The sequence below is a fragment of the Gymnoscopelus braueri genome (genome assembly GCF_963280865.1).
Source record: "Gymnoscopelus braueri genome assembly, chromosome: 24".
Lineage (NCBI taxonomy): Eukaryota > Metazoa > Chordata > Actinopteri > Myctophiformes > Myctophidae > Gymnoscopelus > Gymnoscopelus braueri.
In genome coordinates this window covers 27880542-27902514 of record NC_137626.1, presented here as the reverse complement: position 1 = coordinate 27902514, position 21973 = coordinate 27880542, and the positions used below count along the sequence as shown (strand labels likewise).

The window sequence follows — 21973 nt, the reverse complement described above, 5'->3', positions numbered from 1 at the left end:
TATGAATGGCTTTAATGTCATAATTCCAATTACTGTCCTTATGGCGTCATTTCATATAAAACTAGAGGGTGGCAAAAGTGACCACTTAAGCCGATTTCAAAAATAGCTTAAATAACCACAGAAATAACCACATCATGCGATGCATTGTGATCTACTATTTTCGCTATTTTTGAAAAGAAAAAGGGATTGATGAATGTATGGTTGCATAAAAAAAACAAGTGTCTATAAGTGACGATCTAAAATCAGATCAGAGGATTTTTTTTATAAAAGGCCTGCATTTTTAGGTTAAATGTGAAAGCTAGGGGGTGGCAACTGCCAACCCCTGGAACCCCACATCTGTTCAGAATGTCAATATGTCTTTGTCTATTCACAGCTTTGGTTATGTGTGACTGAACACAGCAACCGGATGGCCATTGAACATGTTTACGTTGTTCTCTTTAATGGCGTGGCTCCTGGAGGGGAAGCCATCTAGCAGAGGGTCTGTCGGTGAATGCACTGCCTCAGACCTACCGTCCCTCCAGGCTGTGGGATGTAATGTCCGCTAGGCTCCAGCATACGAGTGGAACTACTGTACCGTCGTATGATGTAGTAAAAATTAAGCTCTTACCCTGCTTGCTTTGTGGTTGTAAATAGAACTTCCATCCCTAATTCCATTCTCCCCCATTAAAGCATTCCACAGACAGGACGGGGACAGACAGACAGACAAACAGACAGAGAAAGACACACGCAGCCTTTTCCTTTAGATATCCATGGTCTTTATAGCCATAGTAAATCATTCATTTTTTTTGCGTGCACGGTGGGAGAAGGCGCACTTCAAGAGTGGTCACCCTAGGGCAGTTGTTCTCAAAGTGGGGTCCCTCAGGGTTCCTTGGGGGGGTTCCAAATGGACCCTTACAGGTCTGTAACTCTGAGAGTGTTCAAATGGTTCCATTTGTACGTTCTCAGAGTTATGGGGGTCCTTGAAATTTTTAAGTTTGAGAACCACTGCCCTTGGGCACCACACAGGGCACCACACTGGGTTCATCCTAATTATAGGCCAGCAGCTTCACACTCCAATATTGCAACAGCTTGTGTAAAAACCCGTTATCAACACCAAAATGCATACAGTATCTACATAGCAAAGCCTCACTCACTTCCTTGTTCTTTTTCACTGACTCAAAGAAGAAACAAGATGATGATTTTGTGGTTAATAATTCTTTTGGGGAAATGAAACAAGGGATAAATCTTGTAACATTGCTGAATGATAGTTTGAAAGCCGGACTTTATGCATGGTATATGGATAAAATCCTGCCATTCCTCCTGTCATTTCCTATGAAATTACAGGAGGAAATAACCCGACTTGATGTTTTATTTTCCACATAATATACCCCTTTATTTTCAGTTCATTTCAAGTTAAGATGAATCATAGACTCAAGAATCAAGTATTTGAAGATTCTGAATCTGTGTTTAACTAATTTTTGACTGAAATCTAATTACTCAGTGTTTTTTGTTCTCCTGTAAAGTATACAGCTGCGGGATCTAGTTCATCATATCATACATGGTGAGGTTTTAATGCCTATGGAGAAAATGCAAGCAAACATAACCAATTTAAGTCATTAACAGAAATATTGTCTGCTTAAACTTAACTAAATAATGAACTGAATGGATGTCGGGTCACAAGGTTAAACACGGGTAGTGCAAACGGCGATTTATCTTTATTTCATCTTCACCATAATTGAGCGTTGGCTCACAAGGTCACAACGTTGAACAAGGGTTGCGTGAATGCCAATTTATTGTCACGTTGATTGACTTGCTAGATCACACAGTACATTATCCTACAGGCACCTTTAATTATGAATCACCAATTAAACATTTTTGGCATGACAGGTAATTGAACACGTCGCACTGACCCAAGAAGGGATGTAGCGCAGTCTAAAATGTGTTCCTTTCTTTACTGTCTCTCTCTCTCTGTCCTTCCTTGTCAATGTCACCAGAGTAAAAGGAGCTGTGCTCCCGGCTACCCAGCCAAGTCAAAACATCAGTTTATCCTTCAATTTCCATTGTGTTTCCTGCAGCTATACAGCCCTGCTTGTCTTACTGCCGCCGGCTAGAACAATCAACCTGGGGCTTGTCCGCGGCATATCTTATCAACCGTATTGTAGCATCAACTCTCAGTTTAGTTTTATTTATTTATTTCTTTTGTCATTCTCTTTGTGTTGCGCCCCATAATGCAAAAAAAGATAAGGGAAGGCTGATGGATCAAATTGATGTCTGCACCGTGGCCTGGTGGCTTTCGGGGCTTGTTCACCGGGAGGATGGAGAGAGCGTGGTGGTGATATGGACGATATATACGGGATGCTCACACCGTTAAATGATTCATCCTATTGAAGTGGCGGTTCGCTCTGCCCACGCTGAGACCTGTGAGCTATGTCTGCGTGTCACTATGGTGACATGTCTGCAGATACTGTAGCCCCCGCGTCTTGGTAGGAAAATAATGGTCAGCACGTGTCGGGAGTCAATGCTCACATACAGTACACACACATTTGTATTACTTTACTGTACGTGTGAGGACATAAACATTATAGGAGGTAAGGTGATTTTATTAATTTTTAACCTTAACCCTAAAGCCGAAAACAGCTATTAGTATTTTCGGTGCACGTCACTGGCGCTCCAACTCGTTTTTTTTAAACAAGTATTATTATAATTATAAATCAGGCATAACTCCAACCCCAACTCCTAAACTTACTGTAACATCTAAATGCCTTATCCTAACAACAACCCCAACCTGAATCCTTTCCTAATTGGAAGCCCAACTCCCCAAATCTATTTCAACCATAAAACAACTATTTTATGTTTTTTTTTAATGGAAACAGTCTATTAAAAAAAAAAAAGTTGTGAGGTCCAGGAAAATGGTCCACACAATCTGCTATTTCTCAAATTCTACTAGACTTAGTTTAGTGTAGTGATACAAGTACACACCACACACACACACACACACACACACACAAATGGACACACACTTTCACATACAGTACATGGTACACAAGTGCATCGAATTTCTGTCTGGGGATATGTTTCACTCTAGCTCCCAAGGTGACCTCTCTAAGAATCCATCACCCCTCTCTTTTTTAAAGTGTGCATGAAATGTGCACTGAGGTTAAATTTTGCTCGCACCAGTTATGTTCATCATTTTATAGATCGTAGACTTTTATCTGTGCACTTCAACGTTGTTATTTCTGCGTCCACTGCGTCTCTCCCTTCATAACCATTACCCTCACGGCCATGTGCCATTTTGACGGCCGCATCATAAATATCACTTCCTCTGTTGACGTCTCCTCCGTCTCACCTGGATTCCTTGCATCACTCATTAAAATGAGCTCTTAATCTTCATGGGACTCCTCAATACACTGGCGCCATAACAATCCTGTATATAGTGTCTTCCACCATGAATAATTGAAAGGAACTGAAGATTGTATTAATGCCCTGAGGGAGAAGGGGGGCATTTGTTTTGATCTTGCCTGGGTCTTTTATTTCTCAAAACTAGCCGCATTGGCAGGCTGATCAGCACCAAAGGCAAACCGCTAGATTCTGGCGGCTAGGAGATATCGGAGAGGAGGGTGGGTGCAAGTTTTGCTACAAACAAACATACCATATACGCCACAAAAACAGAAATCAAGGTCGGCGAGGGTTACGTCAATCCTGCTGGCTCATTAGAAAGCACGGCAGGCTGTTATGGTCTGGCAGAGAGTCAATTTGACTCGACGCTTGTGAGTTCAGCCAGCAATGCTCTATGGGAGACTGAACAAGTGACCTTTGTCCTCAGAATTCTGGAGTTGACAAGACATTACTCATTGAACATCGCACCAACACCTTATTGGCCATTAATCACCATCATACGAATTCGCAGTGCTCAAATGTTCAGTGAACCTCCTCAAGGTTGGACAGCACATTATAGCAGTGCTTCTCAAACTTTGTCATGTCGAGGACCCCCAAATTAATATGTATTAAGCTGCCGACCCCCGTCTGAAAATGTTCTGTGCCAGGGACCCCCGTACAAATCTTGTACCAAATCTCTTCGCCGAAAATAGCAAATCTACAAGCTTGTGGATCAGCTATTTTCAAATAGACGATGTACAGTATATAGGGTTAAAGAGGTTAAACTGATTTTGATGCGATATTAACAGTAATTGCTGGGGACCCCTTGGAAACCCCTCAAGGACTCCTGCCTGGGTCCATGGACCCCACTTTGAGAACCGCTGCTTTATAGCATCCAGGAACCTGTTGTCAGTATGAAACCTGTCCTAATCTACACAGATAAAAACACTGCGTCTGCACTTAAACATTCACTTGGCACTTGTTGCCTAACGACACATCTGGCAGCAGGTAGTAGTGACCTTCTACCCAACCACCATCCAGAGGGTTCAGAGTTATCAGACCTCACCTTCTCACTCTCCAAGACCAATGGCTGCAACGTGTAGTCGTCAGCAGCCTAACGGGACAGCAGACCTTGCTGTCTTCACACAGACCAGTCAGCAGTTCACAAACCAAAACGAGGCATTCATTATTATAGGCCAACTCAAATGTTTAGATAATGATGATGATGATGATGATGATGATAGTTGTATACACAGGAATGTGTATAATCAGCAGTACCTTTTTCGAACACGAAGATAGCTACATGACATAATCTACACAGTGTAGATTATGTAGTTGTGGCAGATTTTATTTGTCAAGCTTGGGAGAGAAGACAGAACACTCTCTATTATAATTCAGAGTTGTAATTGAATATATTATGTGAATATATTGTAAACATGCTGTAAGCGTAAATTGGTGTCTTATAAACCCGTGAGGGTTGGGCACTTTGTGTGCAGGACACGGAAATAAAATGATCGATCTATGTACAGTAGTGTGACATTGTATTACGATTTTAAAATTCTCTCCCTCCCTCTCTCTCTCTCTCTCTCTCTCTCCCTCCCTCCATTTCTGGCCTGTTTCACTCCTTCAGGTAAAGGGAGGTTCTTTCGCTTCCGTTTGCCGGCCTTTCCTCTTCTGGGGATCAGCAAACAGTCCCTCCCCCAGGAGGACCCAGACGCCGTCAGGGTGGACTCTCCGCGCCACAGCGACGTCTCGATGGCCACGCGCGACTACCAGCTGCCCACCACGCACGAGAGCTGCAGCCCCTCCTACGCCAATGACACCCACGCCCTCATCGGCCCCAGCCACTGCTCCACGCCCGTGTCTGAGCCCCTGGACCACTCCTCGCCCAAAGGCCCCCGGGACCGAGGGGCCTCCCCCGAGGGGCCACTGCGGCTCCAGACGGACAGCCTGGTCCCGGCCCCCTCCAACCCCGCCCTCACCCCCACCGCCTCCGGGGAAAGCGTGTGCAGCATCCGCAGGGCCTCCTCCGTGCAAGACATGGACTTCGGCGCCACCAACTCCCAGATGGCCTTCAGGGGCCGACACGCCAGTGAAGGTAGGGCTCCTCGTGTGTCATCTGTCTTCCGCCATCCACCGGGGCTCCACAGAAACCGCACTCCTGAATAGAGGTAGCTTATTGGCGCGAGGCTTTCCTCACACGCATTATAGCGCACATTAGAAAGCAGAGCTTCCAGTAAGCGCTTCAGAAACATAATGAGTGGATTATAATCCCAACAATCAGGAAATTGTGACATAATCTGCTTTAACGCTCACAATATGCCAAATCTCTAGGCTTTCGGGGGTTTGAAGTATCCCACACTGCCTCTGTCCCCACCTATAAGCCAATCAGGCTCGCCCCAGACAGCCTTTATCTGCAATTTACGTTTAAATAGCTCCGAGCCGGTTGACACGGCAATACGTCTACTTCACTGTAATGAATTGTCCACCGTGAAGGCTATGGAGGGGTCCTAAGGTGGCCTAGTCATTCATCATGCTACAAACACCAGAAATTTCCTCTCTCACCTCCACCCCCTCCCATCCCCCTCTCTCCCCCCTTCCTTGTCTCCTTTCTCTCGTCTCTACTCCATCGCCGTGGTTACAGACAACGGTCGCAATATGAAAGGTAACGGAAAGTGAAATCATTTCACTCCGGCACGTCTACATACGAGTAGCACACAGTACTCTGTACTGCACCCAGCTTGCTTGCATGATTCTTCTGCATTTTCCGAGGGAAAAGGTTTCGTTTGATTTGAATGCAAAAGCATTTCCTCAGTGGGAGCGGGTGGGCGGGCCGAAACGTGTGTTTTGCAAACGCCTGGGAGCCCGCATGGAAGAGCCCTGGCATCATATTAGATGACTCAGTCCCCCTGGTGCACCTGACCTGTTGAACCCCCTCAGCTGGCCCCCCGTGGGAGCGCTGAGCACAAAAACCCCTCCATGACCTCTGCAACACGCCTGCATGAAGCGACAAGTTCTCTCTCTCTCTCTCTCTCTCTCTCACTTTCTCTATCTATCTCTCTCTCTCTCTCTCCTCTTTCTCTCTCTCGTCTATTGAAGAAAATCATTGAAGCCTTATGAGCTTATCCCCTTCCACTGTCTGTTAAACTCAGTTTGTTCAGTGCAGAAGAACGTTTATTGACTGTTTATGTTATGTTATGAATATTTATTTGAAAAGGACAATCACATTGGACGAACCAGATGCATTGCTTAAAGTGTATATAGCACGAGTGCTAATCTTCAACACCTGTCCACAGGAGGCTTTTCTAAATAGAATAACGCTAGTCTAAAACCCAATCAATTAAAAAAATATATATAATATACAGTATAAGTTTGCGTGTTTGTTTTTCCTGGAAAGTTTTGCTCAAGTCGCGTTCTTCTAGTTTCTGAATGAGTGCAGGTTCAATTGAATTGCGGCGCTGCTTGCACTGCATGCTGAGCGCTACGTGATGCAAAGCACGTTTACAACAGAAAGACCCAAAGACCCTTCCTCAATGGCAAATTGTAAGCGCCGCTTATCTGAGAAGAACACCTTCCGCTGGTGCTGATTTTGATAGAATGACGTGGTGCCTGGTGGCTCAGCCAATTAGTGGCACACAGACCATAATGCTCCTTGTGAACGCGAGGACCCAGTTTCGAATCGACCCCCATCTAGTCTCAAATGTCTATCCTCTCTCTCTTTGCCCTTGGCTACCTGTCTCTCTACACTGAGCTATCTGAAATAAAGCATAAAAATGCATTTTTAAATATATAAATAAATACATTTGACAGAATGGCCTTGTATTAAATTACAATGTGTGGCTTGATTTATGATTGGCCTCGAAGAGTTCCAAAATTATACTAAAATAAAAAAAAAATTGGCTTGACGTCTGTCATCCATTATATTGTATGGTGACATAGTCTGATTACTCCTATGGTACTTGTAGGTCATCATTTTATATTGGGAGTAGTAAAGCCTCATTTATGCTGAGTTGCCGAAAATAGCAGATCTAAAAGCTCACAAGTTACAACATGTCATTGTGACACGTTCTGACAACACCCAAACTGTATGCAGTACATGCAGAATGTAATGTAGACTTAATGTTTATTGTTAAGACTGTACCTCACAGCCCTACTGAGGTGATTTCTACTCCCAACGAATGTGATTCTCAAACTAATTGTGTTGTTTGCTCGTAGGCTTCCTAACCTGATGTATGAGCTTCTGACCTTCCCATCCCTCCCATGACTTCCACTTCCTTTTTACACTACCCCCCCTCTCTCTCTCTCTCTCTCTCTCTCTCTCTCTCTCTCTCCTTCTCTTTGATTGGCTCCAGTGTCTCGCTCCTGGATGGCTGGCGGTATGGCTTCAGCGTTTTCTAACACCCCCCCCCCCCCCCCCCTTTAAGTGACTGTTTGTGACCGCCGTGATGTACTGTCCTTACATGTGGCATGCACTTAATGCTGGAGCACGCAGTCCTTCATCCTTCTCCTGTCTGTTTTACCTGTCCTTGATGCAATCAGTGTATTGTGTTTTGTGTAAAATACTAAATGTACTGTACTTGAGCTGGATCACGTTGCTGAATGATTATGTACTGTAATTTTCTGTCATTGTGTGTGTGTGTGTGTGTGTGTGTGTGTGTGTGTGTGTGTGCGTGTGCGTGTGCGTGCGTGTGCGTGTGCGTGTGCGTGGTGATGTATTGTCCCTGTGTGGAATGTGTTCACACAAGATTTATGTCTTCAGTTTTGAGAACCATCGTTTGTGATTATAATCTGTCATTGTACTGTACAGAGTAAGTCAGTGGTGGTGGTTGCCTGTTGCCTCCACCACCTTGTACAGCAGTGGTTCTCAGCCTTTTCAGGGCGTCACCCCCCCAAAATGATCATATTTGAACTGGGGGACACCCCAACCTGACAAGCACTTGGAATGTAGGAGTTGAAGCATTACATTTTGTGTGACTCGGTCCGCACATAAATATTGTGAAAATAGCTGATCTACAAGCGAGGCGTGGAGAGCTTGAAGATCAGCTTTTTTAAATTTTTTGGGCTCTTTCTTGAGTAATGCTTCACAATTTGGCCAATGTTTGACCAGTTTTTATAGTTTGTTGATTGCTTTTGATGCAGTTTTTTGTTTTTATTTTTTTCGAGGTATTAAAAAGGCATTCAATTGTCACTTTACTGTCATGTGGGGACCCCCTCCCCCAAAAAAATCACGTGGGGACCCCCCTGGGGGTCCCGACCCACAGGTTGAGAACCACTGTTCTACGGTGCTTCAGACAGGGCAACGAGGGTGTCTTAAATAAGAATAAACCCACACTCCTGCCAGCTAGTTAGGATCAAATCCTTTCTATTCTGTTCCACCGCGCTATGTGGTTTAGCTTTCATCTCGGCACAGAAAATAATGAGAGTCGACCACCATAAAGAAAATGTCTTATATTATAGAACTACTATATATCGTCGCTGTCGGGCAGAAACCTTGTATGTCCCACAGACAACCACTTTCACTTTCTAAAATGTTTAACAATAGCGTAATCAGCAGATCTACAAGCTCACAATGCATCAACGCGCTGTGAGCTTGTAGATCAGCTATTTTCACTACTTTTGCACGACACTCTTGAACGACGCACAGTAGAAGCACACATTTATGAAAACACGGAAAAAGCCGAAACACGGATATACAAGGTTTCCCGCCCCGACAGCAACGATATTTATTATGACAGTTATTATCACTATTGTTATAGTTATTATGAACAGTTCATCAGTTTAAAAGTATCTAGGCTTTAACCCATTAAAACTGGGAAAGCTGTAGCCTATGTGCAGATATGCGAGCTCACAGCGCGTCACTTCGTGTCGCGATGCAAGCTTGTACATCTGCTATTTTTGAACATTTTTTAAAAAAAAATTAAAGTGTTTGAAACATTTTGAATAACATTTTTTTTTACACTTATCTTCTCTTCTGGGGGTCCCTGGCACAAAACATTTTCAGATGGGGGTCTGCGGCCAAATAAATATCATTTTGGGGGTCCTTGGCACAGAACAGTTTGAGAACTACTGATTTAGAAGACATTTGTAGAATTGGCCTCTGGTCTTAATGGGTTATTAGTATCTGGGGCTTTAATAACTGTGCGTATACCCAGGCCCATTGACTCGGTAATTCAGATTCAAGAGGCCGACTTGCGTGAAGCGGCTTTCTGGAGCCACGGCACGCACACAGCCAATCTGTTCTTATTTCACAGTGGTAGCCAGTGCTCACATTTCAACGGGGGTCTTTTGAAAGCCCCCTTCATCCTGGAGGGGTCGATCAGAGGGTGTGGTGTTTGTTTTTTTGCAGCACCTGTTGCTTTGCCCGCTGTTGTGGTGTTGTGGTTGAGCTCGCGCCAAAGTGAGACCCCCCCCTCCATGTTAAAGTACCCACTGTGTGCACATGTTACAGTACCCACTACTCATTACCCACTTCAGCCCTATATAGGCTACTTATCGGCCATTTGAAAATAGCCGATCTACAAGCTCACATTTTTATACATTTGAAAACTTGTGAAGCAGGATATTCTGCATAATGAGTACTTTCTACTTTTGGTACTTTAAGCACATTTTGATACCAATACTTTTATACTTTTACTCAAGCACATTTTTAATTCCTGACGTTTACTTGTAACAGTATTTCTACATTGCAGTATTGGTACTTTTAAAGTAAAACATTTTTTACTTTTTCCACCACTGCTCATGTTACAGTACAACAGTAACTAATAAAAGAGTATAGCCGCACAGCTCGTAGCTGCCGGTGCAAATTTTATTGTGGACACACAGAGAAAGAAAAATTCCCAACGTTTCAGATAGACTAAGCTGCCTTCTTCAGGTTAGACCACACTGCAGTGGAAAACATTTTCAGAAAGAAATCTTTAGATCAATCGTACGCTGTTCACTTTGTCATCTCTGTCTGCAAAGAGACTTGTTCAAATATTCAATGAGCAAATATTTCTTTTCAACCCGGGAACAGGAAAACAGCAGATTTAGCTCCAAAATGAGCAGCAAGCTACCAATGTACTACCTACCTACCTACTAGGCCTGTCCCCGACTAAGGATTTGTTTAGTCGAATCTAATTGGCGACTAATTGCCAATAGTCGACTGGCAGTCAACTAAAGAAAAAAAACTTCTTTTTTTTTACACATTTTTACATATTTTATTTCAAAGGGCCAAGTCTACACAGTTTGTTTTGTGTCTCCAGCAGAGTTTCTAGTGTCTCTATTTCTCTCTGGAAGAGGTTGCACATGAACTCTGCAGCCGCACTGAGGCGCTCCAACACAAACAATACCAATACAAAGACGAGGAATAAGAAGAATAAAGTGGAAGTTACGTGTGGTTGCAGGTGTAGACTTGGCCAAAAAAACAATTAAAAACATTTTTAGCCCTTACATTTTTTTTTTTTTTTTTTTTTTTTTTGGACTAGATTCGACTAAGAGACACGCAGTCGACTCGGACCCCCCGCGACTAACCAGTCGACTAGTCGACTTAGTCGAGGTCAGGCCTACTACCTACTAGATACAGTAACCCATGTTACTGTATCTACAACCCATGTTACAGTTCCTATGTTACAGTCTCCACTACCCATGTCCCAACAGTCACGATCCCAACACTGTACCACACTGTCCAGTGTCCCTCACAGTGTTAGTAGGTAGTAGTGTTGAATACCTTTCTTTCTTTCTTTCTTTCTTTCTGTCTCTATATCCCTCTCTTTCTCTCTGTCTTTATTTCACGCTCTCTCTCTACACACATTTATTTCTCAGGTCCGCTCAACCAGATCAGGTCCAGCCTGCTGGGCTCCACCTCCGAGTCCAACCTGAACAAGTACAGCACCATCAACAAGATCCCCCTGATTACTCTCAACTTCTCCGAGGCCAACAACGACAAGAAATGTCCCTCGCCGCCATTATCTGAGCAGACCGTCATTGCCTCCAAGGTCAAAGACCGCACACACTGCGTCACGGACAAGGTCACGCAGGTGAGAGTTGGACTGACACAGCGGGCGAACACTGAAATCGCTAGATCTTGAGCTTGTAGACTGGTTATTTTTGCCACACCATCGTATGGCAAAGGATAAAATAGGGCTCTCTCAAATTTACAGTGAAGTTCCAAATTACTGTTATTGGACTTACTCAAATATTATGGCCACAGTTGAAAATATATTCTTCAAAAGATGGGTTATCATTCATTCATAGAATCACATGCTAGCTAGGGTTTTCTCTGACAGTTTCCTAAGCAAAATGTTGGGTGAAATCAGGCAATGGGGGTACTGATGCCAAAAAAAGTTTGAGAGCCACTGTTGGACACAATTGACTTTTACTTGATGTCCTTTCGATGTCCTGCAAGAAACTCTTCTCTTCTCTGAGTTTCAAAGAGCCACTCAATGTGAAATGTATACCAAATAGTTTTAAAATGATTACATTTTTACTTAAGCCGAATGTCACCTTGAGATGAGACATTTCTCTCTCAAGAAAGACATGAGCCAAGTATCGAACAAGAGCAAACATAAAAGTTCTAGACAAACATCATTAAAATAGAAAAAGAAAGTAGCACAGCCATTTATAGAACAAAGTACAACTTCACTCTAATCAACTGTTGTTTATTATTGTCAACAGGGCTCAAATGTTCTCAGGTGAAGAGCTTTGGCAGAGAGAAAAGGATTAATTAAGCACAGGGAACGCACACAGCGATGAATGATTAAGTACAGTGAGAACTGGGAAAGCACACAGAGTTTGCATCAAGGTGTTATTAACCCGTTAAGACCTGAGGCTGATTATAAAAAATGTCTTCTATATCCATATCAGTGGTGCTCAAAACTTTTTCAAAAATGTATTTGGCCCCAGAAGCAAAGATTTGAGTAAAAAAAAAATTCGCTTTAAAAATATATATATATATTCAAAGATTTGCACTAATTTTCACGATTTTATAAAAAGCTCATAGCGTGGCACAAAGTGACGCGCTATGAGCTTGTATATCTGCTATTTTGGAATACCCAACCAATATAATAGCTAAAATCTAAAATGACACAGATGTTTTCCCGGTTTTAGGGGGTTAAATTAGTCCGCATTCTTGAATTATTCATGTCACTGATCAGCCTCCATCAAAAACACTGCCAGTGATTGAGGGCGAGTGTGCGTGCGCGCGTGCGAGAGAGCACACTCAGAGTGGAGAGCCATTGGAATTCAATAGTGATACATCACTCATTATCACTGTCCTCCACAGCTCCCACAGATAGAGCAGCTGCGACCAATCAAGTCTGCTCAGTGCCCACTGCATTCCCCACACAGGCGGCGTGCTGTTGTCGGAGACTGCGGCCGAATGATTAATTGAAACTCTAATAAGGGTTTTGAACACGTAAGACAGCTCCAAGGTGTCTGTCACCCAAGCGTGGAGAATCAGGGATTCTATTACAAACGCCAGGTCAAGGTCTGCAGTCCACCTCTCTACTGTTACTGACAGGGTTAGAGGTTATTTTCCCATAATGGCCTAATGGATCATGGGCGGAGTGAAACTGGCCCCGGTACAGGGTTGAAGGGCGAGTTCTTACCCAAGGCCCGAGGCCGGCTGGACTCAGGGGCTTTAAGACACGGCAGACTGCGGTGGATCACCGTGACCTCTCTGTCCCCTGTCAGGGTTGCGTAACGATCAAATAGAGGACGGGATTGGCTCGTTAGGACTCTCTAATGGACTTTGGAAACACAGGCTAGGCTAGAAGACTCTTCCTTAACAGCCAATTGCTGTCTCTCCGAAACTAAGTGCATTTCCCCGCTTTGTAATGAGGTCTATGTGTGTACATCGTATGCTGTCATTGAAACTAAGTGCATGTCCCTGCTTTGTAATAGGGTCCATGTGTGCAGCGCACATGTACTTACTATGTGTCTTTCTGTATTAAGTAAGAAAGTAGCCTTGCCGACAATGCCGAGCCATAGGTCAGGAGCCTATCTCTTCTTTCTGTAGCGTGAGGCAAGTACACCCTCTGGACATGACTGTAGTACTGTATGTTGCAGGTTTACCCCCAATCCAACCCGTGATGCTGACCGCCAAGCAGGGAGGCATTTTTATAGTCTTTGGTATGACCTCCCAATCTCAGGGAGGACACTCTAACCACAAGGCCACTGAGCTGGTCTGTATTAACTGCTCGCTAACAATACCTTGAATGAACTGCAATGGATTGTGGACCAGAGCCAAATTGTTTGACAGTGACACAAAGTGCAGGCTCATCCCATCTCATTTTCCAAAACCCAGCCCTAATGTCCTTCATCAAGCTTATACCTGAGCTACATAATTACCTTCACAGGCATGTACACGCTTAGTGGCCTCCTATCTAATGGATTAATGTATTCCCTAGCCTAGAAACTAGTATACAGTCGATATGGTATATCCAGGTATGAGATATCCACCAAAAATGTGGGACAATCGATTAAAGCTCTTAAGTTGTCGGCTTTCTTCACACAAGGAAATGAGTAATGAGCCTATAGTAATAGTAACTGTGTTGTTGAATTGAAGAATTGCGTGAATTGGATGCTGCCACAAAAAGTAGTGGAGTTACAGTACGTTAGTCCCAACACTGATAATGACAGATAGATGACTATGATTGGGGTGAGGGATGCCATTTCCTGCTTAGTATTCCCACTGCGAAGTCCTCCTCCCACCATCTGACTGCCAGGACCATTATGCAACAGCAGATGCCCGGAGATCAAATCTTCAACTCCTCTGAGTCCATTTGAAGCTGTGAGAAAGGCGTGTGAGAACAAGAGGCTTTGTCCATCTTGGCACTACCGCGGGCAGATGGAGGTCTGACCCAGGAAGGAACCGCGCTGGCTGATCTCAGGTTTTTTTATTTGCGTGCACCCTGGACCCCTTCCTTTCAAACTTTCTGGGCTTGCCTCTTGCTTCATTGTGGGTTTCCCATCGTTGGGTCGGAGAAAGGTTGGCAACAAGCTCATTATCAAGCCATTACAGAAATAGGCCAGCCGCGTTCGAGGCTATTTGCATCCATTGGCATTATCGTTAACTCTGTAGCGGGCCGTGTGAGCAGCCACAGAAACACGAAACAACACTCTGCTCTTATAAATTACGCTCCAGCGCTCGGCGAGTCGACGACACGGTACCAACGACATGAACTGGATACGGGAGAAAGCGTGCACTCGTTTGAACCATAGCCAAAACGCGGAGTTAGCCTTCCTTTATTTCTCCGTTCCCCAGGAGAGAGAGAGAGAGTTCATTTGTGCCGAGCGCAGATAGCTACAGTAGGGCGCGTTAAATAATTAAGGTGGGATCTTTTATTTAGAAACAGATTGGCCGCGACATGTTAACCCATTCAACCCAGGGACGCATCTGTGATTTTTTTTTTTGCTATAACCATTATTTTATACTTTCGGCTGTTCAAAAATAGCAGATCTACAAACTCGTAGCTACAAGCTTGCAGATGAAAAATCTTTAAAAAATGTGCTAATCTTTGAATATATATTTTTTAAAGCGAACATTTGTAAAATATTTTGTTCCAGGGACCTCCAGAAGCAAAGATTTGAGTTACAAATGTTCGCTTTAAAAAAATATATAAAGATTGGCACAAATTTTCACGATTTTTCAAAAATAGCAGATCTACAAGCTCACTCGGTGGAGCTTGTATATCTGCTATTTTTGAACAGCCAAAGAAATCCAAAATTACAGAAATGCGTCCCCGGTTTTAATGGGTTAAGCCCAGGCTGTCATTCCGCCAACCCAACTGACTGCTCCCATGCTCCCCGGCGGGCCTGAGGGAAGCGTGTCCACGCAACAGCCAGGGAGCTGTTCATTTGCTGCAGAGCTGCCGTCTCATTTGCACCATCATTATCTCTCACAGGCTTGTTGTGTCGCTATGGGGCCGAGTCCCAGGTACTTTATGAATGTGAAAGATGATAAGATGAGATACAGTATGACTCTTTTATATAAACATGTCTGAGTTAGTTGCCCATATGTAAAATGGTCATTTGTGTAGCGCCTTTATGGAAACCATGCAAATAAGGACCAGCCTGCTCATCTGGAGCAGTTAGGGTTTCGGTATGTTGCCCAAGGACACTTGGGCAACAAAGGTTGCTTTTTAACAAACAAACCTTACCCTGATTCACCATGAATTTAATGCCATCAGGTAGACAGCCTGATGAATAATAGAACACATTCTCTCCATTTGACCTTTGGTTCCTGATTGACTGAAAAGGTCATCCTATTTCAGAGGGTCACAGTGTTTGACCCTCCACCCTCAGTCGAATCATAGGCAGAAGCTTTCTAATAACTGATATATTATTAACGCTTTAGGAAACTGGCTGCTGCATGTAACTTCAGTCCTCCAATACAATTAGCGGTGTTGGTGAACAGTGCAGGGTAATATAAAGCCATGAAGTAACCTCTTTCACTTTTTTGGAGGCGGTTATCTTGTGGTGTGCATATTGCCAAGCCTCACCTTTACCATTCTATGAGATATTTAAACTGCAAATATAAGGTGAGACATGAGGTGAGAGGTTGTAACCACTGTAGTAGTCCTGACCTCGATTATTCGAATAGTCGACTAATCGATCGAGGAAGTCTGATTCGACTGCCGTTCTCTTAGTCGAATCATGAATCGTGTGTGTGTGTGGGTGTTTGGGTGTGTGTGTGTGTGTGTGTGTGTGTGTGTGTGTGGGTGGGTGTGTGGGTGGGTGGGTGGCAGTTTGTGTGCGTGTGCGTGCGTGCATTGTCTGTCCCTTGTCTCAAGTCAGGTGGCCCTTGTCTCAAGAGGGGTCCACTGTCTTGGACCCATGGTTTAGATGATGAATTGTAAACATACAACAGTGGCTGCACTTGAAGAGATTTACACTGATGCTTTTATATATAGCAGGGTTTCTCAAAGTGGGTGCCGTGACACAAGTCCAGGGATTCCGCAGAATACTTTGATAATATTTGGAATTTATCAATATCACTTCAGTTTAACCACCCTCCATACTTGCCTGACTTGCACTGTACTTGTACTTCAATCTACACCAAATCTGTTCACCAAAAATAGCAGATCTAAGCTCACAACACGTCGCGCGTTGATAGGCTATTTTTGGCAAATGTTCCCCCCAGAATAGGAATGCTGCGTTCAAGTGGTTAAACGTCAAGTATAAAGTTACTTTCAATCTGTCGTGATGGAAAAATATTTACATTTTACATCACGTACCGTAAAATGACATAAATGGAAGGTGTTATAAAGTAGCAACGTAATGCAGGGGTGCCATGGATGAAAAAGTTATTTACAGCGGTGCCCTGAGCCAATGAAGGCCTTTGTAGAGGGTGAAGATGTTTTCACTCTCCTTACAACAGTGAAACCATCGGCACAAATTAGATTTACCAGCTGCATGGCTCTGCTAGTCGTACATCATGATGTCTAGTAGCTCTGTCTCGTTAAAGGCTGATCCAATCACCTGCTAAGTTCACTCACATTGAGGACCCCCACGACCAAAGCAAACACCTATAGCCATGCCAGACCTCAATGAGCAATTCGGAATGTGTGAGTTATGACTCATTTCTGCCTGCATTCTGACGTCCATGCCTCGCCAGCCTGCACCTCACTCCCCCCCCCCCCTCCCTCCCTCTCAATCACCGGGATTTGCCAAGGCGCCTGCCTCACAACAAGGCAGAGAGATGAGGGGGAAACAAATGGTGACGTGGGCCTAATTTAACCCTTTATTTAAGGCGCCTATATTCTGTTTTTATTCTCCCTGCTTCCTATGTGATGCAGGGCACATAGCAATTCAGCTTCTCTGCCCGTTTATGTGTCTCTTGCTCGACATTCCCGCGTCGATCTCCTCGGAGCCCAAATAATCAGCGGCGCGACGGGCACGCCCTGAAGATTCACACAGGTAACCCAGGTGTCAGGATGGAACGCATATGAATGGGACGTATCTACATACCTGCCCATGCCTATAATTACCTCTGTGTCATTGAGACGCTTATCTGAGACTCTTAAGTGGTCCATGACTCTGCTGAAATATTCATGCAAAAAGTTATCCGGGGACCTGTGGTACCTGCAAAAACACAGATGGTAATTGCGATACCGGGGGCCAGCAAGAATAGATTCCGTGTCTAAACTGATCGCAGTACAATGCTTGTCTTTTTCCTTACACACAATCCAACCTGGGGTTTCTTTTCAGGGTTTCATTACATGTTCCGTTCCGACTCAGCTGTCTCTCGGCCTGAAGCGCAATATCACGGCTTTCAGAACCTGCTCGCACTGCGAGAGTAATCTATGGATTTTGCCAAGGTTACAAGAGATAAGGTCGCTGACCCGAAAAGCTTACAGTCTGGCAGAGTGCCCTGAAGTATAAGAAACGTTTAATGAGTCGAGAATTCTAATGCTCTAACTGGAAGTGGGTTTGTTTTCATTCATTACTTACAAGGCAAGGGATTTATTTTGTGGAATGTGAAAGTTCTTGAAGAGATCTTCTCATGAAAGGTATACTGTTACAGTATGTATTGAGGTGCTGTTGCTGCAGAAAGATTGGTCATCAACAAACAAACTTTAATATGCATGGTATTCAGCCATAAACTTTGAATTCCATTACAGTACATACAATTGTGTTTATTGCTTGCTAACAAACACAATTGTATTCGCATTGTTTGACTTAAACAGTATTTCAGCAGGACATTTTTAAACATTCATGTGCTTTTCAACATTAGGTTTGCATCTATGGAATGTACTATATTCTACAGTATGATGTGCGGCCCAGACATACAGATACATCCCTAAGGGTAGACACAGTTTATAGAGCAATTTTACCCTCGAGCAAGGCACTTAATGAACTGAACGCAGCCTAACATTTCACTACTTCTGCTTGATGGGTGGTTGAGAGCAGAGCGTAAACTGATTAGCTGACCCGTGTCCCCCATGGCTCTATACTAGGTCCAGCTGGTTACGGGTAAAGTTAAATCCTCTTTTACTGTTTGACTTAACATCATGCTACATTGACGTGTATACAGTAGAGTTCACTCACAAGCTGTGGGGAGTTCCTGCCCTTGTTACAATACATTTTCAATACTTCCACCCAGATGAATTTGGATACCCGACCCATCAGCTTAGGTCAAATGTCTAAATCACACAATCGGTCATACTTTAGGAATGGAGAGAATGGAGAATGGAGTGGCTTGTCCATTGTACTCAATTCATCATCATGATATAGTCTACAATACATTGCACATCAACAACAACACAGCAATAATAAATATACATTTACAGAAAAAAGTATGGGGGGGTGGCAGAGGATGGCAATAGTGTTTGATTACAGAGCAAAGAGTGGCCAAACAGAATGCTTAGGATACAAATCTGCACCATATTTTTATTAACACATTTTCTGTTTTTACTTCACTCTGTTGCTGTGACTTGATTGAACACCCACCACCCTCCCCCCCTGCCCCTCTCTCTCCCCCTAGGTCCTCTCGTTGGGGGCGGACGTGCTGCCCGAGTACAAGCTCCAGACCATGCGCATCGACACGTGCACCATCCTGCACTACAGCCCCTTCAAGGCGGTGTGGGACTGGCTGATCCTCCTGCTGGTCATCTACACGGCCATCTTCACGCCGTACTCCGCCGCCTTCCTGCTCAACGACATCGAGGAGCAGCGGCGCCGCGAGTGCGGCTACTCGTGCTCGCCGCTCAACGTGGTGGACCTCATGGTGGACATCATGTTCATCGTGGACATCCTCATCAACTTCCGCACCACCTACGTCAACGTCAACGAGGAGGTGGTCAGCGACCCGGGGAAGATCGCCATCCACTACTTCAAGGGCTGGTTCCTCATCGACATGGTGGCCGCCATCCCCTTTGACCTGCTCATCTTCGGCTCGGGGTCTGACGAGGTAAGGACGGCTCGGCTGATCGGAATATGGCATAACTATATACAGGCTACAGCAGCCATCATGTTTGTCTCAACATTTAGTTTAGGCTTGTGGTAATCAGTCGATTAGTAAATCAGCGGTCTCTCCAAGCTTTGTCTTTAAATGTTTTAATCCTGCCTGGAAACTTCATCCTTGTCCTAGCGGGGGACAGTATAACTATATTCCCTTAGTAGACCACTAGCATGGGAGGCCATAGCTGAGTGGATAGAGTCGCCGTCTGGGAATCGGAAGGTCATTGTTTCGACCCTCGGCCAGTCTACACGTCGAAGTGTCATTGAACAAGACACTTAACACCCCATGCACTCATCTGAGCTATCTGAGCAGCATAAAAGCAATTTCCCCTCTCCTGGGGACCAAAGAATATTCACTTTTCTAAAAGAGACACCGCGTGAATGCATATTAACTGGGTTAGAACAGTGTTTCTCAACCTTTTCAGGCCGCGACCCCACAAAATAATCATTTTTGAACTGGGGACCCCCCACCCTGACAAGCACTCAATTGAGTTGAGGCATTACATTTAGTTTGACTCGGTTCCACAGATAAATAATGTGAAAATAGCAGATCTACAAGCTCACAACGCCTCGCGTTGCGAGGCGTTGTGAGCTATCTACCGAATTTTTGCCTCTTATATTATTTGACAATTTGGCCAATTGACCAGTTTTTATAGTATAGTTTGTTGATTACTTTTGATGCAGTAATGGTCTTTGTTTTGTTTTTTTAGGTATTAAAAAGGTCTTAAAAGTCCTTAAATTGTCACTTCACTGTCATCTGGGGACCCCCTCCCCCAAATCATGTGGGGACCCCCCTGGGGGTCCTGACCCACACGTTGAGAACCACTGGGATAGAAAACCACAAGTTCTAGCCTGTCTGTCCATCCATCCATCTATCTCGTGCATCAGATCCAATGTACATGTCACGATTGCAAGCTGGCCTACACACATTTAGCCAGCTGACTATTAGCTAGCTTACTATGTTGGTACTGATGATTACAGCCACCGTACCGCTTGCTCTGCCCACTGCTGCCCCTTCTCCACCACAGCTGTGCCACAAGCGCCCACAGCCACGGCAGGCTGTCCGCGCCCGCCGGAGAGAGAGAGAGAGTTCCCGGCGTGTTCATCTCCTGAAGCGTTTAAACGGCTAACCCAATCTGACGCCGGCTTGTCACATCTGCTCTCTTTCCCCCCTCTGCTTTCATCAGAGCCAGACTGGAGCGGCCCGGAGCACTCCAAATCAGTTAAAACGTCTCCAGCCCCCCCCCCCCCCCCCAACCGCTCGGCTGATGAGAAACTGTTTTGTTCTCGCACGTCTTGAGAGGGGATCGGTAGTTCCAGATTATCTAATAATGTTCAGTGAGAGCAGTTTAGAGGAGGGCTAGGCCCAGTGAGTGAGTTCAGTTCTGCCTCACCTGTGCCGACGAGCATTTGCATACAATTTGTAGCGCGTATTTCATTAGGTTTGCTGTGCCAGGAGGGTTACAACACTTGCGTACGGTTGTCACCGGTGTGTGCCGGTGTGTGCCTCATTGTCAAACAAAAACAGAAAGCTTGCATTCCACTCCGTCGACTCTATTGTCTATGTGCCATTTCAGATAGTTCAACATTAAATGTTGACAGTGTATTTCTGGCCACTCAACAAATGTTGTCGATGTGGCCAGTAATATAGCGTGTGCCTCTCGCACACTAGTTATGTGAATCTGTTATGTTGTTGTTGTCAGGTAGAAACCTTGCGTTGGCTATTATGACATGCCCAAATAAGGGAGGCTAGGTCTGTCAGTGGGTTTGATTAATATTCAACCAATGAAAAGCATTAACAAGAGCTTGTGAGTAAATACTACATTGAATCCTTTGAAACACAGTTTTTTATTTATTTTTTTCCTGAAAAGAAACGGTTTTGGACATACTAGGTTTCCACCCGACAGCGACTATATCTATTTCCATGATAGACCATGCCCATCACATTTGAGAAATGGATGTGAAAGATGCATCAGCTCTACCTTGCCCCATGACCAAACCATCCACAAAGTTTCATACAAAATCCAATCATAACTTTTGGGCGATATCCTGACTAAAAAAGTCAGATAGGCAAACAGACAGATGGAATGGGTTGTAAACATATATAACCCCCATAAACCTCCTGCCGGCGGAGGTAAAAAAGCCTTGATCCAGCAAAAAATATCCGTCACCAGACAGGATGCGCCTGGGGAGAACAAAAAGATGGATGACTCCAGTCTACACAGAGGGCGAGGGCCCCCACTGTCAGCGTGCTGGCTCGCAGAATCATCATTTACCATTAGGTGGAGTGGTCCTGTGAGGGACCCCCAGGGTGGATGTTTGGCAGTGAGTGGCAGGTGGCGAAAGCAGAGCAGACACTTGAGAGACGCCTCGCCGCCGCGTACGTCCCTCGCGTACACCACCAGCTCACTAGGGTGTGTGTTCTTCTGATTATAACGCTGCACATCAATCGACGGGATGTGAGAAACTTTATTTAAAGGACTCTCTTTTTTTTTGGACTTGTCATCTCAGCATGTCCTGTTACCCTGCGCTGGGGGAATCTTGAAATGACACGGCACGTCCTCGGCATGTGAGCTCGCTCTTCGTGTTTTTGGATGTGCGTTATTTTAGCTCCCCACATGGGGGGGGGGTACTATTTTTAAACGTAATCTCAAGGATCTGCGTTGCCTGGAAACCATCT

General features: G+C 44.6%; 1 protein-coding gene across 1 annotated transcript in view; it reads left to right on the top strand.

The window, feature by feature from the left end:
• Positions 1–21973, top strand: part of LOC308080556 (voltage-gated inwardly rectifying potassium channel KCNH7-like) — a gene marked incomplete at both ends in the record, with an annotated part of 123516 nt that overhangs the window by 65859 nt on the left and 35684 nt on the right. Inside the window, 5 exons of the mRNA XM_080422451.1 lie at positions 4985–5452; positions 5999–6019; positions 7707–7730; positions 11155–11369; positions 18818–19243. Of these exons, the coding sequence (XP_080278577.1) occupies positions 4985–5452; positions 5999–6019; positions 7707–7730; positions 11155–11369; positions 18818–19243 (1154 nt within the window). The remainder of the gene's footprint in view (positions 1–4984; positions 5453–5998; positions 6020–7706; positions 7731–11154; positions 11370–18817; positions 19244–21973) is intronic.